We start from the raw sequence: 23,419 nt of genomic DNA, 5'->3' as shown, positions 1-23,419 counted from the left end.
GGACTGCTTTATAAGAAGTTAGAGAGATGGCCCCCCTGTCTTGTTAAGGATAATGCCCATTGGACATTTTGTAGATTTCTTTCCCTGCCTCCGCCTCCTCTTGCCACCGAGGTCAGACTTGCCAGTAAAACTGATTCACACGATTTGTCTTTCTTCGGAACTCCATCTAAATGCATTCAAAGAATTTGCCTACATTTCAAGGTCAAGGAGAGCAGAGCAAGCATTAAGGCTAAGAATTTTCACCGACGTGGAGCCACTAAGCCATACCAATCTGTCTGAAAGATATGTCCATTCTCAGGTTGAACCTGCAGACCTTTGGATTAATGAGCTGCCCTTCAAACTCAAGGGCTTGGGTAGAAATACACTCATGATAACCACTAAACCTGCATTGCTTTTCACAGCTGGGAATTAGGCATGACACTGTGAATGATGCACCCAATTTATCTTTTACCTGTTCCTCACACTGTGGAACTTTCTAATAACAGCGAGCTAAGAGGAGGGTTGTTTTTTTTCTTGACTGAGAATAGCAAAAGGTTTTTGCCTCTTACAATAAATATTATAAAATAATAAATAATGATTGAATCTGTGTGCAATAAAAGCATGAAAATGCAAATCAGTGTTCATTGTGCTCCACAGCCTGATTTTTCTTCTGCTGCAGAGCTTCTGTTGTCATTTTCACCTTTCCAGAGTTTGTGTAAAATGCTGCCAGATCAAAAGTGTGGTATCCTATTTTTAATTTGCAGAAGTGCAAATGGCTGTGAGAGATGTTGGACAGCAAATATTCAGGCTAACATTATTGGAAACTAGTCATTGCCTCCAAGTACTTACCAAGTTAGGAGTTCAGAAATCTACTTCCTTGCATATAGGGAAGATGTCAACACAAGTGGCTTAATTAGATATTAGGTTGCAATTAAAACTTTCTAGCAGACTAAGCCTGCTCCCATGAGAATCAGAAGGAACATACCTATTAAACTTAAAAACAAATGTTTTGGATTCACTGAAAGCTGGATTGAAAATGATGAACACGTAGCCTTTCCTTTTATAAAAATAAGTAATCATTAAAAAGAAAATCAGGGCATTACTTGGAGAAAAAATATGTGTTTTCAAAAGATCAATTTTCCCTGAAGAAGTACAAAAATTACCCAGAAATGTTAGGACTATCCATTTTCCAGGGGCAGATCCGAAGGAGGAGGCAGCTATAAGACCTCAAACCCCAACTTCCCAACCATGCCACCAGAACAGCAGCTAGGGACTTAAGTTTCAAAGGAGGTAAGCGTGTGTCCCTCCATCCCCAACTTTCCCTTTTCTGCTCAAAAACACAGTCCCCTTCTTTCTCTCTCTCTCCCTCCCCAACCTATTTCTGGGACAGCAGCTAGGGAGGCGAGAGGAGCTCCTGCCCACACCAGCTGGACTGCATGGGGATTGGTTGTACTGAGCTCAGGATCATGGCAGTAGCTACGCATGGCAGGTGTATTCCCCTTCCCTGCCTGCTTCCCCCAGGGGTTCCCTACCAGCCTGGGAGCAGGTTCAGGGATGGGAGGGAGAATATGTCTTGCAGCCTTTGCCACTACTGCCGCACTTCCCAGTAACAAGAACTGGCAGTGGCAGGCAGGAGAGGAAGGCAAAGAAGGAGAAGAGAATGTGTTGCTGAGCACAGAGGGGAAAGAAGGGAGGGAATACTTACCTTGCTTGGAATTTAAGTCCTTGGCCGCTGCTCGTGCCGTGCCATCTATGTGGCCTGGTGGAGGGGAGAAGGGGTAGGAGGCTGGAAGCAGGTGGTGCAGCCACCTCTGCAGCACTGGTGGCTGCATCTGCACTCCCTTTTGTAAAATCCTGGATCCATTTTTTTTTGCCATTCTCTGCTAGCTGTGAGAGAGCTCTCCAATGGATTTGTAGTGAAATTGCATCATTAGAGTATTAAAAGCAAACTTAAAGAACTTTCATGACCTTTTAATGGCAGCAAGAGATTATTGTAAGGAGAGATAAATGTTTGAGAATGAAATATGAAGAAATGGTAATAAGATGGATAAGAGCAACTTGTCAGACTTTTGGCATTAAATATGTTTAAACTGAATTGATTTATTTTTGAAAAATAAAGCAAACCAGGCCAATTATTTAAAAATTGTAAATCAATAACCAGAACAATGGCCAATTCCGATATTTCAGTCAAATAATCAGCTAGTATCGTGCATGTTATTGAATTGTGACTGAAAACTGTACGAGAATAATAAATATAGTTTGAAGAATGATTAGTCTAATTCCTTCTTATCATGAATCTGGCTGGAGAACTTCATAGTTTCTCCCCTCTTCCTGCAACAGAAATTATATCCAGTCTGCTCCTCAGCTTTCTGCTAAAGTACACCCAGAAGTCAGTTCTGGATATATACCATTCTCCCCCATCCCTTATTTTTCTTTAAAAATAAGGGAGCTGTCCGGTTCTCCCCGGAGGTTTCCCTCACCAACCTCCTGGAACTGAAGATGGGCATTTGAGGTCCCAAAAACGTGTCTCTGAAAATCTCCGCGGACGTTTCCTAGAAGTTTTGAGGCGGTGGCATACAGCAGCCCAGAGAGAACCGTATTAGCACTTGCAGGCAGGACACCCAATTATATGGCCCTTAGATTTGTTTCCACTGGCCCTTAGCATTCTAGTTTTCCTCTCTGATGTCAGTTCCCATAATCTTATTGAGAGTTCCCATATACTTGGCATTAAAATGCCAACCCCTGGAGTCATGTGATTCCATGAAACTCTAACCCTTTCTGTTATGTTTCTAACCATTGTGCTTACAAAGAAAATCCTGAAAACACACATTCTCAGTACTCCAAACCTTAGGAACAAATAAAAAGTAGAAAAAAATCTATTATTTCCATGCTCCCAGAATTTGAGGTTATGATTTTTTTGCATGCTTACAATGGCAGTTTTATGACTAATACTTAAATATACTTTTTTCCAAAGAAGTCAAGATATTTTAAATCATTTTACTAATTACTTTCCATGACTGGAATCCTGGGCTCCTTGTTTCCTTTCATTGCTGTGGTGATAACATTACCAATATCTAAAACTGAAAGGCATACAGGAAATTCAGAACAATCCTTCTTTCTAGACAGGCTTGAATAGATCATTTCTTCCGTAGGAAAACAACTGAACCCTGCAGTGAAGTCTTGACTTTTCATTTCATCATATGGTGAAACAATAGGCAGATTACATAGTTTAAAAGAGCTTTTAGTAGATGATAATTTTACTCACCAGGTTCAAAGAAGATCAGGTGTACACAGAATCAAAACAATAATATGAATAGCCTAAAATCTTGCACAGCACAAAATATTGCACTTTTAATTAATTATAAAAAATGTAATATGCTAAAAATAATATTCAAAATGATCAATTATTTTGAGTATGGAGTTGATATTCCCCAAAGTAGGGAAGTCGTATAAAGTCTCATAAAATACAGAGAAGATTTAAAACATATTTATTTTAAGTGAGATCATTTGACCCTTATTAGATTTTCAGTTCTGGTTTTTCAAATAACCTTGTTTTCAGTCTTAGCTTTCATGCTTCATTCCTGACCTTGCTGCATGTGAAAAGTATTGCTGAAATATGACATTATGATCTATTCTACTGGATTTTGTCTGTCATAGACTTTCCCTCACTAACAGGGTGTCTGATCTCTGACATAAAATACTTATCCAGTTAAATTTAAACTTCATATTTCAAACATTTGACTTGAACCAACTACTATTTTTTACCAGTTTCTTGAAACTACTTATTGAATGTACATAAATATATTTTTGGGCTACACATATGGTCAAGGAATGAAGGAATATTTTCTGATATAGTCAAAGAGAACAAATTGAAATGGAAAGCATAAGAAAGTTCAGACATCACGAGATATATCTTCTCTTGGGGCATGCCATGTTTCATGAGATTTTAAAGGAGTAGCCAGGACAATAGAGTTCAGATGCTTGAGATCTTTCAGTGGTGCCTGCAGGAAAGCATACGTAGATATGGAGAGTGAGAAAGTGTTGGAGGAAAGGGTCTGGCAGAGATGGCTTATTAGAGTTATATGCTTTAAATGAGCTTAAAAGATAAAATAAGTAAATGATCCATGGAGAAAATAGATCTGGAAGGAAATCTGTGGCACTACTTAGGTAAAACATGAAAAATGGACTGGGGATTGCTAAAGAATAGAAAGTAGAGGGCAAAGCAGTGATTTAAAGAGGAAGGAGAAAGATTGAGATAAAGAAAAATGAGCATCTGAAAAAATAATGATGTATCATATGTGTACAATGGGAGAGATGTCTAAAATTAATAGATATACCCAACAGCAGATCCAGAGGGGGTTGGGAATAGAAGCTATAGCCACCTCTACAGGGTTGGTTGCTGCTCCTTCACCTCCTTTTAAAAATCCCATGCTTGCCCATGGCCCACATTGGCCTGACAGAGATTTTCTTGTATTCACCTCTTTTCTCACCCACAGGTTTTTGCATGCTCTTTTTGTTATATTGGTATCTTTGGTTGCTAATTCGATTTGAAGGAGATTCAGCCTGATTTGGTGGTCAAATCTTGGAATCCAAATCAAATCAAGAGACCCATTAAAAAGTTTGAATCAAATCCAAAGCCTCTTAATCAATTTAGAAAAGATTCAGAGAGATTCAGAGATTTGGATTGGCCAGGGAGAGGAAGGCACAGATGGGTGGCTGCAGGTTCTCTCGTGGCTCCTCCAGCTGTGCCCATCTCTCCCCAGGGAGGAGGAGCTACGGGAGAGGCTGCCATGGCTGCCTTGCCCAGCCCTGTCCCCTACCCAGCCCCAGACTAGTCCCGGCACTTTAACCCTCCCCCCCCACACACACACTCACCGGCTGTAGCAGGGGCTTTGGGGTCTCTGGGGCCACATGGCAGAGACCCCACGCAGCCCCCACTCCCTGATCACCCACCCTCCACCTGGCCATGCCCTCATGGCCCCCCGCCTGGCCCCAGCTCTCTGGGATTAAAAAAAAAAACAAATAAAAAATGCACTCACTGGCAGTAACAGCATGTGGCAGAGCCCCTGCTCCTCAACCTTCCCCCACATTCAGCCTCTTTCCCCAATGGCTGTCCTGCCCAGCCCCAGCATCCTGGCAATTGAAAAAAAAAAAAAGCCCCACACTTACTGGCTGCAGGAGTAGTGATTGGGGTCTCTGGGCACTCATAGCAAAGCCTCCCCCCCCATGTACCACAGGACAGTTAGGGGAAGTGGGGATCGCCCCCACTTCCTGGCATCTGCATGGCAGCTGCCCCATGGGCCGGGTGCAGCGTGGGTTGACAGGGCACTCTGCACTGTCTGGGTGGCTCCATGCATCAGCTGGAGCATGGTAGCACACAGCCCCAGTTGCCCCTGCTCCCAGGCAGTGTGCAGTGCCCTGCCAAGACATGCTGTACCCATGCCATGGAGCAGCTGCTGTGTGGGTGCCAGGAGTGGGGGCAATCCCTGCTACCCACCACTGCATGGGGGTGCTCTGCCATGAGACCCCAGAGGCCTTGTTCCTTGCTGCTGCATCTGGTGAGGGTGAGGCTCTTTTTTTTTTTTTTTTTTTTTTTTTTAACTGCCAGGATTGTGATGGGGCTGGGCAGGAAATGGGGCCTGGTAGGGCAGCCATGGGGGCTTCTCCCATGGATCCCTCCATCCAGGGAGAGGCAGACACAACTGGAGGAGCCATGGGAGAACCTACAGCTGCCTGACAGTGCCTGCCTCAGCCCAGCTGATCCAAATCTCCGAATCAGCACCAAATCTCTGATTCTGATTTGGCCAAATCGAGTGAGGACAGTGAATTGAATCACTGTCCACTGAATCAGATACTTCCCTATTCGCACAGGCATAATGACCATCAAAGTAATCTTAAAATTTTGCCACTTACCACCTCTCCCAAAAATTAAGCTGATCAAATAAAAAATATTACTAAAAAAATCTTGCTCCTTTTATATTTTATGGATTGTTCTGGCTACAATACTATGACTACTCCTTTTTAGGGTGAAATTCTCCATGTCTAGAATCTACCCACTACTTATGTTCCATTTATACCCTGATGTGATGTGAAGGCTGGCTTTCTTTCTAGCTGTGAAATTGCCAATGTGAACCAAATCATCATTTTCAGCACAAATAAAAAAAGTCTTAAAGATTTCTTTCATATTCTGTTGAACATCCAATTTAAGATGACATTATCAAATTCATTTAGACCTAAGACTACTTCTAAGCTTTTTCTGCTGAAATCTAATGTGTGTCTCAGAATAAAACAGCTCAAGTTAAAAGTAACATGTCCACATTTACATAACTTAAATCCTTACAAAATTGTATTTAGTAAAGCTTTGCATGTTAAATTTGAGACGCAATCCTGTCCTAAACCCCTTATTATCTTTAATTCTCACATTGCTATTCACATTGCCCAGGAACATAAGGGACTAGCATTTATTTCCCTGTAAAGTTATCCACTGCTCAGTGCAAGTTACCAGTAAAAGTCATCTAAGTCAGAAATTTCTAAACTAATGGAAGAGAGCAGTAGTCTCAGCTGATGTAAACTCAGGGTAGATCAATTAACACAAGTCTGTAATGCTTTTTCTTCCTGTCTTACAGATCAGTCACATACTTTAATATAGTGTTCTTTATGCAAATATTTAGACATGATTAAAGCTTGAAAGGCAGATTTTGGTGGAATGTCTAAAGCAGATAAAGACTATACAAATTGGTTCCAAGGCAGTAAGAAGCTCCATTAATTAGGATCATAGTGGGCAAGCAATTAGGCATCAAATGATTTAAGTATATAATCCTCTCCCAACATTCATAGATAAATAACCTTAATTGTTAATATAAATTTACTTTGACACTAAAGTTTTACATCTGAGATGCAGCAAATTCAAGACCGTATTTCTACCTTTTTAATCAGGCTGCTGAAATAATACATTTGGTACGTAACATGCAAAAGGTCATATATGCTGCTTGAAGTCTTGTCTCAACAATATTTGTACTTATCTCCAGATAACCCAAATGGCAGACATACCAAAACTTATTTGAACAAGAGAAATAGGCATGGTTCCAACATTTATATAGCACTCTATGTGTTTAAAGTTAGTTTTCTGCAGGGGGATTCAGTAGATTTATCATAATGGTGTCTGCTAACACTGTTCCTCAAAATAAATTGAAATAATTTATAATATTTTCAACGCGTCAAGTATTCTTAAATACATCCAAGGTACAGCAGGGTGTATTACTTCCCCAGAGAGTAATATTGTCAGATTTATCAGAGTAATAATTTAAATTAATTGTTCCTGTTGAGACAGTTTTTCCTCCCCTGGTCCTAATCATAGATGGTATTTTAAATGACATGTTAAGTATATGGTGTTCAAATTTAATATGAGTGTCACGTCAGAAGTCTCCATACTTAACTAAATTTTCTGAATGGTTTTATAGAGCTAGCAATGTAGGCCCTTCAGGGAATGCATCCAATAAAAAGAGCAGTTTAGATATGTGACTAACAGATCGGTTATGCATGTTATCCTGTTGACATTCTCTACTAATTCAGGTTAATGGGCAGAAGTGCACTATTTCCTTCTGTAAAGGATGGAAGATGCATTGCAACACTAAAATTCCCAGTCCTAATTAGAGAAACATCTGGAGCTATGTGGTAATAAATGCTGCTGAGTTTAACTGAAGAAATGTATATATTTTTATATTAAATGAGGTTGTAGGGTTTACTTCATTTATATTTTAGTGAAATTAGTAATAGGATGAGAGAAAAGCGGAAGAAAATATCAGTTAACTTTTTCACGTATATGAAGCACAGTCTCAACAATAGTTATGGTTGCCTAACCGTTTCCAATGGAGGCCTTAGCATTTGGTAACTCATAATATTCTAGAAATTCATGTTTTAGGGCTGGCATTGTTCTTTCCCTTCCTTTACCTTTGATCCTAAGTGGCTTAGGGATTTGGCATTCTGAATGGAAAAATAATCTCTCACTTATTAGTAAATAGTTTAAGTCATGTTTTAATATGCTTTGATCACATAAGCCAGATGTGTGCAAAGCAGGCATATCTGTATGCATACAAGTTAGAATACAGTCTTTACTGTATTTGGGAAATTGGTAAACTAGATAGATAAATGCATCAGACTGGGAGACAGTCTGGACTTGCAAGGCTAAAAAAGAAACTAACTAGTATTTTGAAGAGTACATATTTATGAATAAAACAAAACTAGGAAGGCTTATCTGGGTCTTTGTCTTCACATTTTATTCCTTCCAAAAGAATTCTCCCATTCCATAAATCCAAATCTTTTTTAAGCATTAGAATATAAAATAACCCTTTGTTATATAAATTACGAAGTTAGTTTTATTATTCATTATTAGGGTTACCTGAATGTACAGGGATGTGATTTTAAATGAAGGCTGATAAGAGTTGGTCTCCATTCATCAATAATTTCCCTTTTTCTCAAGGGTTGTATTATGCATTTTGTTCTTTGCAGCAGTATCACCACAAGCCTTCATATGTGCTTTGTACTCTTGAGAAATAATCAATCCCTTGTATTCTAACAAAACTGAGAGTGCCTTGCCAATTTTTTTGTGATTTCTTACATGCTATGATACCCGGTTACTTATTTTTTCCAATTTAAGAGACAGATCTGAATTATTTTATTTCTTTATACTATGTGAAAATTTGAGCTGTGTACAGGAATGAAAAACAGACTATGTCTTTAAATCTTCAATGTTAGTTTGAATAGATATGCTGCATTTCTCAGAAATAAAAAGCTACAATATTTCCTCTCTCTCTCTCTCTCTGTGTATATATATATATTCCTTTGGTAACTGAATTTGATTTTTGCCAGGATACTTGGTGTTTGTCTAATACATTCTTTCAATGTTGTCTTACTTGATAGAATTCTTTAGAATTTCTGACACTTCAGGCAATAGTTTTCAAGAACATGGGAGTGATTAGTTTTTATTCTTGCCATTCAGCTCTATTTGGTGCTGTCATAACAGGGATGATGTATGTGTGGGGTAAGTTTTCTTCCCCCTCCTTAGTGTGCACATTAACATTATTTTTCCCTTATTTTCATTGATATTTTGCAGATACAAACACCTGCACACACTTTTAACAATTTACACTCTTGGAAAAACCTACGAGATTAAATGAACTCTGAGTGTAAATTCTGTTATTTGTGTAATAGTTGATACAAGAAGTTTTTTACTCTGCTCCCATGTGTGGAATACAAAGATATAAACTATATACAACTATATGGAACCTAGGCCCATTGTTTTCAGTGGTATTGTAGCCACACAACTCCTGTTGACTTCAGAAGGCTTGTGGGTGCTCAGCACTTCTGAAAATGAAGCCATAATGCATATACCTATTTTTTTAATACTCTGTGTGTGTCTGCGATAAATATAACACAAATTGATCTCTGAAGGCGATGAAAGAATGCCTGTTCAATTTTATTGCTAGCAGGATATTGGAATTTGTATTTTTACTGGCTCTTCCACTCAGACATCAAATTTTCTTTTTGGTATATGTCCAAGGGGAAAACTTTAAAGAAAATAGAAGATGGAACAATAGGAAATGACTGTGACTATAATGAATTCAAGCAGTTGTGTACGTTGTCATTTTTATCAGATCTAGGCATTTTGAGACAGCAGTAAGTCATTAAGTTTAGGACTAGGTTTCTATTTCAGATGCCCTAGCTATATCATTGTTCTTCCAAAAATATTTAAACACAATTTCCTGACAAAGTCAGATACATTATAGATGAGGCTTTTGAGCTCTGTTGCTTGTTTTTTTAAAGCTGTACTATGGACAGCATTAATAAGAAAAAAACTATCACAAGGTAGGGATACAGAATACATGACCAAGCGAGACAATTTAGTCTCTAATTTTTCAGACTATTTTAATGCCAACATAATATAATATAGTGTGTAGACGAAAATTTCAAATAGCATATGTTTCAAATAGCACCTAGCGTGTAAAAATTATTCAAGCAGAATGGTCAAAGGTGTAAGGGAAAAGATGTTTTCTTGTCAGTCATATCTGAGTGTGTGCATAAATGTTTCACCAGATAGAAGGCAGGGTACAGATGCACTTCATAGAGTAACTAAATCCAACATACATAAGTTTTCATGAGCTCACAGAACTGATGAACTGAGTTTATGCTTATGAAAGCTTATGCATCTTAGATTTAGTTAGTCTATAACGTGCAACCAGTTAATCACCCCTTAAGTGGTCACCCAGCCACACATTCAATCAATTAATAAAAAACATGCATAATAAAAAAAACAATAAATTACAAGGTTATTCCACACAATGTATGTAATAACTATAGCTGTTTTCTGTCACATCATTCATGGAACATGTGGCCGGGGGCTGTTATGGCTGGGAACCTCTGAGGGAGTGGGGCATGAGCACCCTGGGGACCCTGAGAGATTGCAGCAGCTGTGGTCTCCCATCCACAGGAGTACTCCATGCACCCCCATGCCTGGGACAACACAGGTGACGTGATCTCCCAGTCCCAGGGGTATATTATCCTCCCTCCACCCCAATGGCTGGGAGATCATATCAGCTGTGTTAATGTATTCTCCCAGTCTTAGAGGGGCTTCATACACCCTTGCAGCTGGGAGATCGGAGCTGATAGATTGCACACCCCACAGCTGGGAGATTGCAGCAACTGCAGTCTCTTTGACATGAGGACCTGTGGGGTGCCCTTGAGAGTGGGGGCCCAGGTCAGCGGATGGGTTTTTTGCCAGTGCAGGGGAAGCCCAGGTTAGGCCTCCCCACTTCTCCAGCCATAGGGCATGATGGAATCTAATGTGTGCTCCACACACCCTCACAGCAGCTGCAAACTCTCCTGCCACTGGGAGACTGTGGTTGTTGTGGTTTCCCAGCTGTGGGTTTCATGGAGCCCCACAGCAGCTTGGAGATCACAGCTGTTTCAGTCTCCCAGCTGTCGTAGCCACCCCCTTTCCACCACAGCTAGGAGATCACATCTGTTGTGGTCTCCCAGTTGAAGGATGCAAGGACCCCCTCTGCCCATCCATTTCCCCACCTCTGCATCTCGGAGATCATAGCAACTGTGATCTCCCTTATGTGGGGACCCTGGGGCACCCCATAGCTGGAAGCCCACTTCAGCTGATGGGGCTCCTAGTCAGGGGAGCTTATTTCTTGCCACTATAGAAAGAGCCTGGGATCAGGCTCCTGCAATGACAAAAAATGCAGTGGCATCTAATGCATTATTCATAATTGTGCCACTTGCCATGCATGTGGCATGGCAGGAGGTCCAACTGTATGAATCACACATTAGATCCAATCACACCTTTTCCCGTACATGTAAAGGAATCCTTAGGTTCATATGATCATATATTTTCTGCTTTTGATCTGTGTGGATTCAAGGCATGAAAGGTTTTGGGGGTTTTTTTGAGCTTAAGTAAAATTAGAAGAAAGAAAAGAAAAATAATTGAATGCCTTCTGGTTTCTAGTGCAAATGATAAAAAACCTAAAAACATTATTTGAATAAAATCAGGTCAGCTTTCTCCGAAATGAGCTCATAATCGGACAACACATTTGTGGCCTTATTCCAGGAGCTTTTATGCTCGAAATACTTGGTTAGAGGAGGCCTAAAATGAACAAAATGGATATTAGGACAGTATACATTTATAAATTATTTCCTTCCAAATAGACTTTGGAGACATAAAGCATGCACATGGAGAATTTAAATTCCTTATCGCTTCAGACTGAACTCAGATAATTTTGGAACTTTGGTACATTTAGCAAATTGATTATTGTCTGTATTATACTACTTTCAATCATCTGTATTGTTCTAATAGAAGTAAGTAGCTTTAGAAACTTTCTTTTTCATTGTACCATTGCACTTCACTTTATTTTCACACTTTTTAAGGTATCATTAAATAGGGCTATATGTGTGTAGCAATGGGAGAAGAAAATGCTTTGAAAGACCATAACTTGAGTTCTTGTCAACAGATGTACCTTTTAAAATGCATTCACCATAATTTGTATAATCATTTAGAACCATTAAGACTATAAGTATTTTGTTGCACAGCAAAGACAATGGAAAAAACACTGCTTTTTTTTTGTAATAATTGCTAGTTCATTTTTTTAGAGAATATTACATTTCTTTTGTTAACACTCTGAATGGTCATAGATAATGGTTGTAGGTACCACTGGATATTACAGTAAGATTAAATGAATTTTAGCTTTGGCATATCATTAACATTATTTTTACTATTTTCCTGCATATGTCTGCAAGAAAAACGAATGCTGCCATAACTGACTGTTTTTTCAAAGAAAATGTCTCTATTTTATTGAAAAATAAAATGCTATAATAGCACATTTCTATATGCTAAACTTTTATAACCTTTGCTATAAAGCTAATAACCTATGTCATGCTTTAAAAAAACTATGCATTTTCCAAGGCATTTTTAAAGAATACACTGGAATTTTATTTAAGCTCAGTGTTGCATTTCAATACTTGATTACCTGAGAAACCAAGTGAAAAGAAGCGTTATCTCTAAATATGTTCTCCCTGATTTCTTCTTCAATCTTTTTTCTCCAGGTTAACTGGTCACTCTTCAGTGTGTATAGAGTGGGTACTTTGGATCTACAGGGGCATTGGCAAGTCTGAGGGGGCATTGATGGGTGCATAGGGAGGGAGCCTGCTGCAAGGAGGCGAAGTGTGGGTTGAAAGAAAGTCCTAGAGATTAAGCGCAATGACCTGCTGCTCCAGGGAAGGAGTGAGAGTCCCTGTGAGACCCTGGAGCAGCAGTTGTGGTGTAGGTTATGATTACATCATGTGGATGCCATCTATGAGGCATGGGCTGAGGTGTAGGGAAGGTTTCAGAGCTGCAGATAGCACTCCCTGGCATCAGGGCACGAAATGAACAGCCTCCTGCCTGATTAAGACACCAATTATTGAACAGCAAGGCACGGCAGGTGAGAGAGATGGGCGGTTAGCCCAAAAATAGGCAGGTGGGCCTACTCCTAATCGGCCCTGGGAAGGCCCCCTGTTACAGTGAGATTTAGGATTATTGAAATATGTATTATGAATGGTGTTGAGGGAGCTAGCAGGGGTTATTGCAGGGCCTTTGGCAGAGCTTTACAAGCATTCATAGTGCTCAGGCCAGGTGCCAGATGATTGGAAGATAGCCAATGTGGTCCCCATCTTTAAAAAAGGGAGGAGGGAGGACCTGGGCAACTATAGGCCCGACAGTCTTACCTCAATCCTAGGGAAACTCTTTGCGATCATCAAGGAGCACATCTGTAATGGGCTGGCTTCAGGGATTATGCTCAAGGGCAACCAGCACGGTTTCATTAAGGTTAGGTCATGTCAGACCAACCTGATTACCTTTTATGATCAGGTCACAATCAATTCTATGATTCTAGAAATTCTTTCAAAATTGTTATTAAGAGAATATCAAAGGAGGTTAACCGTTCGTATAACTTACAGTGTCTAGGATTTATTTTTTAAATCAGTTACAATGATCAATAATAACAGATGTAAGGTTATCATAAAGACAGAAACAATCTTAACTATGCATGTTGCATGCACATGTGCGTACATGAATTGAATTAGCTAGTTCACAAATTTAAGTAATATTATTATGATTTTTCTGATAATTAATCTAATGTAATTTAATCTAAAATTATGTATAGCAACATGTAAATTAATTAAGGAAAACCAAAGCATTGCAAATATTGGAATGATTTGTTAGAATTGGTAAAATATACCATTATTAAAATTCTCTAGTTATTTATCTGAAACTACTGACATTAACATTAGTATAGCATATTTAATAAATATGCTTCACTCTACCCTATAAAATACATGTATAGATAAATGCCATTTTTTTACAGATGTATGTAACTGCTGGTGATACTTAGTGTTACTTAGCTATAGTGGGGAAAGGTGTTTAAAATTCAGAAAATGCTGTGTGGAAGTAGGATGTACAATTTAAAATGGAACATGTACTATGTCCCTATATCTTCTAAAGATAAGGGAGGTTTTCAAGTTTAAAATACATATAAGCCTAATCTCCATTACATCTTGGCATTATAAAACTGTTGCAGAGATGAGGAACATTACAGTAGAAAAGTAACAGAAACATCTTTCAGGAAGCACTTATGAACAGCTAAGTTCTACAAAGTCTTTGACTTCCTGGTTTCATTCTTCAGCTCTGCCTATTCCAATGATTTCTTACTGGTGAGGCTAGCCATCAGTTGCAAAAATCCCCTATCTGTAGACCAGACCTAAAAGCTTTCTGTGGAAGAAAAAGAATATTGTCAAAAAAATTCTCCCTGGTTCATAACTAAGTTGAAGTCAGTAATGTTACAGTAAGGATGAATTAGTCCAATTAAACCTTTTGCTGACTCAATCTCATATGATTCTAGCTTTTCAACAAACTGCCTTAGTGTTGTTGTAGCCAGGTTTTTGGAGTTTTCACAGCAGTTACTAATATAAAAGTAGTTGATGGAGGAGCAGCTGCTGAGGCTTCATAGTTACTGTCTACAGTGGGTACCTCACACTGTTACTTACAACAGTGAGTTTTGATTTGATAGTATGTTCTGTGTTGCTGTGACTGCTGAAAATTGTCCATACATATGTAAATGAAAGTATCTCTATGACATGCTTGTTTTTGGGGGTGAGGCAAATGAAACAGGAGATAATCCATTTTGTAAATGTAAAGAGTATTGTAGAATCTCTTTCATTAAAAATAGAAAGCCTATAGGTACAATTGGCCAGAGAGAATATATAATGTATTAATATGCTGTAATTTAATCATTGTATAGCTTTCTACTCTTATATCTTCCAAAATGTTTAATAAAAATACAGGAAGAATTACGGTATAGGATTGAATTAACTGGCTCTGGCCTGGCTGCAGCCCCATGCCCTGCACCCCACTGTTGGCACAGAAATCTGGGGGTGGCATGTGCTCCCCCCATGCTCCCCTGGCACATTACCAATGCTCTTAGTGTAAAATGTACGACTAACAATTTGTGTTTTTAATGGGTTCACATCAAAATGGAGACTGTTGGAACATATAATACTTTAAAGTAAATCTTGCTACCTACACTTGCTCCCCGTATAGCAAAAGGCTTGTCTTTTCTTGCTTGTGCCTAAAGTCATAAAACGGAGCACTAGTCATGTATATACTTTATTTAAATTTCTAAACGGAGACTTAAAATATCCAAATACATTTGAGATGTCTTTAAAACCTAAATAGTCTCAAAACAGTGAATTCCCTGTAATTGTGCTCAGAGGCCTACACAAGTACTAGAATTATGAACAAGAAGTATGTTACTCACCACTAACATGAAAGTGGACCTAATGACTCAGTGGAAGAATGAACAGCGTTCTATGCCATTGAAGCTGGTTGAAACAGAATATAATTCTGTGGCTGGAATTTGACAAGCAGTGGTTTTTCTAAATATAATTTTGAAATGTTTTTGCTCCAGCTATAGGGATTCCTTTTCCCATTCCTCTTTTAAAGATCCTGAAGTGTCAACCAAATTATTTTATCATTTTTCTTCAGACAAAAAACAAATAAAAATTTTTTTTAACTTTCTAACACTTTTATAGAAATTGATTCAATCTGCAGAATAATTACACAGAGAACAATACAAAGAAAGAAGAAACTTCATTAGTGTATTTGTCTGAGATCCCTGTAGAACATTTATCCTGATTTATTAGAATAATAATAGTAATAATAACAATATTTAGTATTTTCATCCTGAGTGAGCGTTAGAAGTGTCAGTTAATTAATCCCTGCAGAACTCCCTTGAGAGAGGTGCTTGTGCTTACTTTTTATGGACTGTATTAATTATTGTGAAATATTGTGGGATGTGGTTTCTTCACTTTCTCCACTCAAATCCTGTCTGAGAAGACCAGATGGAATGCTCTTTCAGCATCATAAACAGCTGCTAGACAAGCAAGATAAACATCTGAACTGAAATATTTAGGTTTATTTGAATTTTATTGAACCTGAACATGCATCCCTTCTCTCTGGATAGCCAAATATACTCTGTATTCATTGACTGAATGAAAACAAAGCAACTACTAGCAATCAAGAACATCAAGTACATATCACTAGGACATCTTTCATTGTACTTCATTATTTGGCTATATGACTGCTACAATGCAGATATAATATAATAAAAAAGAATAGAAATGTGTCCATGCTTCTGACATAACTGCATCAGGATTTTATTTGTTTTACTAAGATATTGAAAAACATTTTAAAAAAAGACTGGGCTTCATTGGAAAATGAACAAAATTCTATGAAGCCAAATTATCAGAGATGCAATGAAATTAAAATTAAAAACAAAACCTCTCATCTTTTCAGTTTAGAGCTCTTGTATTTTCTTTATAGTGGTTTCTTTGGCTATAGCAGCTAGTACCTGGTTTTCCAAATATTGGGGTCTGGATTGCATATTACATGTTGAAGGCCACATCCTGAGCTCATGGTGCATATATAATTGATTAGGATATGAGTAGATTTGTTGCACCAGTGTGATAAAAGTGAGAATCTAGCTACACGTCTGTTCCCTCTTCCAAACAACTTGTGTGATTTCAGTTGTTTCTTGGAGTTACGTGAACATGTGTACAGACCCTTGGAAATTTGTATTTATTTCATAGAATCACATATTCATAGAATCATAGAAGTAGGGTCGGAAGGGACCTTGTAGATCTTCAAGTCTGACCCCCTGCCTGGGCAGAAGAAAAGCCTGGACTCAAATGAGTCCAGCCAGGTAGTCATCAAGCCTCTTCTTAAAGATCCCCAGGGTAGAAGCCAGCACCACTTCCCTAGGAAGTTGGTTCCAGCTCCTAGCTGCCCCAACTGTGAAGTCGTTCTTGCACATGTCTAATCTAAATCTACTCTCTAATAACTTGTGTCCATTGTTCCTTGTCATGCCAGGGGACGCTAAGGGAAACAGTGTCTCCCTAAACCCGTCTGGTCCCCCCTAGTAAGTTTATAGACAGTCACCAGGTCCCCCCTCAGCCTTCTCCTGTAAAGGCTGAACAGGTTTAGGTCCTGCAGTCTTTCAATGTAGGGTCTGCCCTGTTGTCCCCGGATCATGTGGCTGGCCCTCCTCTGGACGCTTTCAATGTTGTCCACATCCCTCCTGAAATGGGGTGCACAGAACTGGACACAGTACTCCAGCTGTGGCCTGACTAGCATTGCATGGAGGGTGGGGATCACACCCCTTGCTGTACTTGAGATGCACCTGTGGATGCACGACAAGGTGCGGTTAGCCCTGCCAACCGTGACCTCGCATTGTCAGCCCATGTTCATCTTGGAGTCAATAATGACTCCAAGATCCCTTTCCGCCTCCGTGCTCTCAAGAAGAGAGAAGGAGGTGGAAAGGGATAAGAAAAATGGAAGGAAGGAGAACAGCTGTACATTATATATATCAGGGCTGTGCAAAGTTTGGACCCTGATTTGATTCGACAGAGATTCGACCCGATTTGGTGGCTGAATCTCTGAATCCAAATCAAATCAGGAGACCCTTTAATTTCTCTTAATTGAATCAGAGCCCTCCAAATTGATTCAGAGAGATTTGGAAAGATTTGACAATTTGGCCTGTGATGGTTGGGGCCTGATGTGTTGCACAGCCTATCTGGTGCATAGCCCTGCCACTCAACTCATCTGCCATGCCTTTGATGTTAAACCATTAGGAGAGGGATTCAGTGGAGATCTTCCTGGAGGGCCTCCCAACAAATGGCAGTACTTATGATTTTGTTTGGCACAATGTTCCACAGGGCTCTGTCTCCCCTACACCCCATCCACTCGCCGACCAGATGGATATTCATAGAGAGGGGATTTTGGCCTTGCGGGTTTGCCCTCAGCCTGACTCAGGTGAGGTCCCATGCCGATGTGGACACAGATGAATCTTCTCCCTCTGATTTCGAAGCATGGCCTGCCTCCTCTAAGCTCCTTATTTTCCTTTTTCCTTTTTTAGAAGAAATACTCCCCGGAGGAGAAGAGGGCTGTGGAGCTGCCTCCTTGGCTCCAGCCTCCTCTAGGGGCCTCAATTGCCTCCTCTGCCCTGCTCCCTACAGGGAGCTTCAATGCTTCCCTCAGGGTGTCTTCAGCAGGGAGCTGGAGGGCTTCCCCTGCTCTGCCTCCTGCAGGGGGCCCAGAGGTTTCACCTGCATAGCCTGTGGGAGACACGCAGGCTGCACCACTCCTCCTCCACACAGGAGCCTCAGCACGTCCAACGTACTGCCCACCAGCACTCACTCTCCTTGGCGCCTCTGTCCTGGTTCCAGTGGGGCTTTTCAATTTTCCCGCAGCAGCCGGTATGGCCACCGTGACTGGTCCAGCTGTTCCCCACATGAGAAACAGCTGATTAAACAGCCATCATAATGCTGGCTCATGCGGCCACGGCTGTGACCATGGTCTCAGCTCCTGCACCAGCTGTCTGGCAGAGGGTAAGTCACCCTCCAACAGGGGGTCTGTTTCCAGGGTTTGGGGCCCACGGGGTTTCCCCTCTCCCCTTTGGGAGCCTGTGGTGGCGCCTCGCTGCTACACGGCTATTGACGCAGCTTTGAATGTTTTTTCTATATACCCCAAGGTACCAGGCAGCTCGTGAATGCTCCAATGGTGGAGCAGATGGAGTGTCCCACAGGAGCATGGGAGTGGGGGGTCCCCAGTGTGCTCAGCAGCAAACCAGGACCACCTGGAAGTGGCCCCCCTGCACTCCTCTGGCTCAGCTGCTGGAGCCTCCTAGGTCTGGGAGGGCACCTGGGGTCCCCCCATGGCCGATCACTGAGCCAAGGGAGTGCCAGGGGACCTCCCAGCATGCTGGATGGTGGACCCAGAAGTGCACCGGAAGTGCATGCACCCCAGCATCGCAGAGTTCACGAGCAATGCCTGGTACCTCGAGGTATGTAGAAAAAACATTTAGAGCTGTGTCTATGACCGAATTGCTGATTCTCTGAATCAGCATCGAATCTTCAGATTCAGCCGAATTGAGTTAGGGACAGTGATCCAAATCAATTAATTGAATCACTGTCTCTGATTCAGGCTGAATCCAAATCCAGATTGAATATGGCCTTTTTCACACACACCTCAAATATATGTGTGATCCAGTTAATTATAATATGGCCTTTAAATAATGCTGATAGACTTTTAGCACACACACTTCATAGATCTTGTTCCCCTTTTACCAGTCTGGATTTCACTGGATCAATTCCACCTCTTGATAGAATTGTATGATGTTTACTTGCATTTGATTACATTTTGAGATACACACAAAACATTTTTTAAAATCTTAACTCATTTGCATATTTGAGATCACCAGTCATGCTCTTCTGCTGATTAATGGCTTCTAAAGGGAGGCGAATTCAAGGTGATAATAGTGAATGCCAGTTAACAGCTTGCATCAGTTAGATTTTAATCTCACAGATATTTTGGGAAAGAGACATTATTTCTTTAATTTGTTTTTTGAAAATCACTGCAAGCCCATAGATACCAAGAAGCATCTGCACATTAAACCAGTCTCTCATTATCTTAAAAATAAAAATTAATAATGTAAAAATGAAAATCTCATAATAAAGTATAAACCAAAGCTTTTTTGTCTCTGACAAAAAAAATATCATTTGCATTGTCCTTCAAAAAGCAACTTGAATAATGTAGAATAAATTGTATATGCATATTCAGATTACAGTTTCAAGTATTGTTTCATTGTTTGGACCAGGGATCAGCCCTAAACAATGCATAAAACATTTGAAGTTGTACCTTGAGTATGAGTGTTTATTCCTCATTGTATCATAAAAAACAATGTTTGTTTTTTCTTTGGATTGCTGCCTTAAAAAATATCTCAACTGATACACCCTGATTGGGTTGAAGAGTAAGTTATGTTATCACCTTCACTGTTCTATTGCTTTACAAGTGTTGGTAATTTTAAATCATGGAAGAGAAATGGCAACCACTTGCTTCCTGTTTCTACCAGTCCAAAATAAAACCCTGACCCCAAACTCTGAGGGAACTGTTGGGAATATTCAGATTTGATCCACATTTGATCTTTGTATTATGAGCCCATCTCTCTTCTTTAAGAACTGTAATTAGATTCTGATTTTGTTGAAAACAACAATACAGAAAGGCCTGGAGATGCCAGATATGAGCGTGTTTCTGAACATAAGCATCAACATTCTCATTTGTGAACATAAGCCTCAACAGCGTATCTCCTATATTCCATTGTAAGTGAAGTTTTAAACCCACAAAGTTTACTTGTCAGAAAGAAAACCAATATAATGTTTGAACAATACATGTCTCGGATATTTGGCCTTGCACAGTGACAGTATTATTGTCAGCCCTAGTTATGGAGCTTCATTTAATTCTTATTTCTTTCATTGTGGAGAGAGTCTTAAAGGCTAAAACTGAATATCTGAAGGAGAAAACATCGCTTTTATTCTCGTGTATCATTAACAACAATTATAATGTGTTAAATTACTATTAGCCATGCAGTACGGCACAATCCATGTCTCTCAGAATTTAGGCTGGGCTTTTTACAATTGCTGAGTGAGCTGAAATGCCTAAGTCCCACTAAAATCAATGAGCATTGTGCATTTTTATATCCTCCATGGCTGGGGAAAAGGTAACAATATACAACAAAGAATCTTTTATGCAATAAGTTTGAACGTATTTCAGTCCCTTCCTATGTTCTTTCTATGTTTTTTGCATAGCACATTTCAATGATCAACTATATACAATTTCATCTCTTCTTAGCTTTTATTAGCTGATTTTGATAGGTATCGCGATCAAAGCAGATCTTTTTTGAACTGCATAAGGGGATATGTAAGAGGGTTGATGTGCCTGCTCCCAAGCAGGTGGGCTTTATCCCCTTAAGATCTCCTCAGCCAGGCCACGCAATAGTATGTAATATAAAAAGTACCCTTGCCCAAACAAACAAGCAAAGCAAAATCTTCAGCCTTTCTGGAAGTGCCAGGTCCAACAGGGAGTAGCAGCAGACAGAACAGCAGCAAAGGCAGGGAGGAGAGCACAGAGCAATGTCAGGGGAAGAGGATCAGAGTGTCATTTGCACACCTGGAGCAGGTAAGTCTTACCTTATACCATGCCTGACAAAAAGATTTGCCACCTGCTGTTATATAAAGTTAAACTACTCCGTTTTCTGCGATGCATGTTTATAGCTGATGCAAGCTGAGGCTCCATCTCCTTCAAATGGAGTTGCTTATTTATTTGTTTATTACTATTTTTGTTGAGAACTTGCGGCATTGGTCTTATAGTTGGACACTCCAAAAACTCTCATCTGAATCTTTTGATAATCTTTTCATTTGTAATTTAGCAGCATTGACTAATGCTCTATTTTCATGTTTTCATTCAGCTCTACTTTGAGCAAATTGCTCATGTATTCAAATGATCCTTGATCTCAAAGAATTAGTGTTTCTGAAAGACTTGATGCTTTGTACAAATGAAAGACTCATTGAGTGAAAAACAGGTTCTGCTTCAGTAAAATCACCATGGGTCAATCTAAAAGACTATAGAGTTTGGAGATCCTTGTAGTAAATTTCTTCCTTTTTTTTTTCTTGGTTTTTTTTTGTTCTTTTCCTTTTGTGTTAATGGAAAATTAACTGTAATAGACATAACTGCAAGGGTATTAAATTTGAGTGGAACATAAAAGTAGCTTTGTTATAAATAATTTAGCAATGTTTTCCCAGGTTTTAATGAGGTAGTGAGTGGGCTGGCTTTAAGAATGTCTTGAAAGGATGCAGTTCCTTCTGTAAAAATACAAATGAAGCATCCCTAATTACAAAGGCTTTTGTACAGATGAAATAAATGTTTATGTAAAAATCTATTCTTTCATTGTAATAAAATGGTTTGTTCCAATCATGCATATCGTACTTGGTCTGTATTTGGGATCTCCTGTTAATTTCAACAGATTTTTCTGTCTATTAATATAAACAGATTTTCCTATCTAAGGGCTGAACCTGGAGTAGTATCACTGGCTTAACAGCAAGTCTTAACATACATGACTTGTGATGTTAGTAAAGCCTTTTTTTCTGAGAATGACTAACATCAAACTATAATCAAGCAGGCAGAAGGTTTTCCACTGTAATATAAAACAGCATTTTAAACCAAGCTGAAGACTAGACTAGCTATCTTGCATTTTTCCATCTCAGTTCTATGATGCCTCATAGTTACTAACCAAAACATGTTGTGACTAGACTGATGTGAAAAAATAAGTAGTGTCTCTTTAAGACTTGAAGGACAGCAGCCATCCACCAGGTGGAAACAAATATGGAAGAAGTTGCAACCTGCACTGTTGTGTTTCTGTAGTTGTTGTTGTTTAATTAAACAGCATCCATCAGTTTCTTTCTTCATATCTGGAAAGTATTTCTTTGGTAACAGGAAAAATGATGCCTTCAGTTTTAGTAAAGTATGTCAGCCACCAATATTAATAATGCTCTTGCTTCCTCTGCTTTGCAGGGTTCCCATCACTGGGGAATGACTCAGATCGCTCCCAGCTGTCTTTCCAAGGATGCATGCAGTTCATTCATGTGGATGACCAACTTGTAGACTTGCATGCAGTGGAGGAAGGCAAGCTAGGAAGCTTTGCGAATGTAATCATCGATATGTGTGCCATTATTGACAGGTAAGTTAGGGAGAAATCACGGGGAACTACCTAAGGTAGCTTAACACTGTAGATTATGACATGACATAATAATACCAGGAAAAACTGCCAGTCCCTAAAAGCCACATGGTTCATAAAGTTACCAGATGACTCTTGGGCTCTCCTTTCAAAAGGTAATTGCTACTGTAGGTGTAAATGGAGAAGATAACATCAGCCAATCAGAATGCAGCTGACTTATTCATTTGAGTAATGCAGATGTATTGGGGGGGGGAATTGTGAAAATTGTCTTTATTTTTTAAATTATATTCTAGTCACCATGTCATGTCTTAGAAATATAGAAGTCCCCAGGATATGACACTCATATTACTGGTAGGGGAGTTATTTGCAAAGCTTAGAGGAGATTCCATTTTGTAGGACTCAGTAATGTACTGGGATTGGAGTTATTTGAGAAATTTCACGGACTCTCTACATAATTATATTATTTCTTTAATAGCCTAGTTGTATTTTTGTAACTTGCCTCTGAATGACTACACTATTAGCTTGAGCAATTTTACGCAGGTTATTTTTCTTTTAATAGTCTCCTTTAGTATAGCAAAGCTTTAGCATAGCAAATGTGTTAAATTTTAGGGTTACTGCATACCTTATCTATTATTCCAGTCTTTCCCTAAGAGATGGTTGGAGTTTAGGTTGGAGAAGGTAGAATTTTCTGAAGGGCTTGGTATGGGGGTCAGACATAGGAAATTTGTATGTAACTCTGTAAATAATGCATGCATTTGGAACTTTAGTTGCCTTTCTAGGAGACA

The 23,419-nt window shown here is 39.5% G+C and overlaps 1 protein-coding gene across 1 annotated transcript in view; it reads left to right on the top strand.

The window, feature by feature from the left end:
* CNTNAP2 (contactin associated protein 2) overlaps positions 1-23,419 on the top strand; it is a 1,889,175-nt gene that overhangs the window by 1,142,214 nt on the left and 723,542 nt on the right. The window contains exon 10 of the mRNA XM_090049982.1: positions 22,472-22,637. Coding sequence (XP_089906108.1) covers positions 22,472-22,637 — 166 coding nt within the window. The remainder of the gene's footprint in view (positions 1-22,471; positions 22,638-23,419) is intronic.

This window comes from Crocodylus siamensis, chromosome 5, assembly GCF_052110815.1.
Source record: "Crocodylus siamensis isolate JL-2025a chromosome 5, ASM5211081v1, whole genome shotgun sequence".
NCBI classification, from domain to species: Eukaryota; Metazoa; Chordata; order Crocodylia; family Crocodylidae; genus Crocodylus; species Crocodylus siamensis.
Note: the sequence above shows the minus strand (reverse complement) of the source record. Positions and strands in the feature narration are given on the sequence as shown.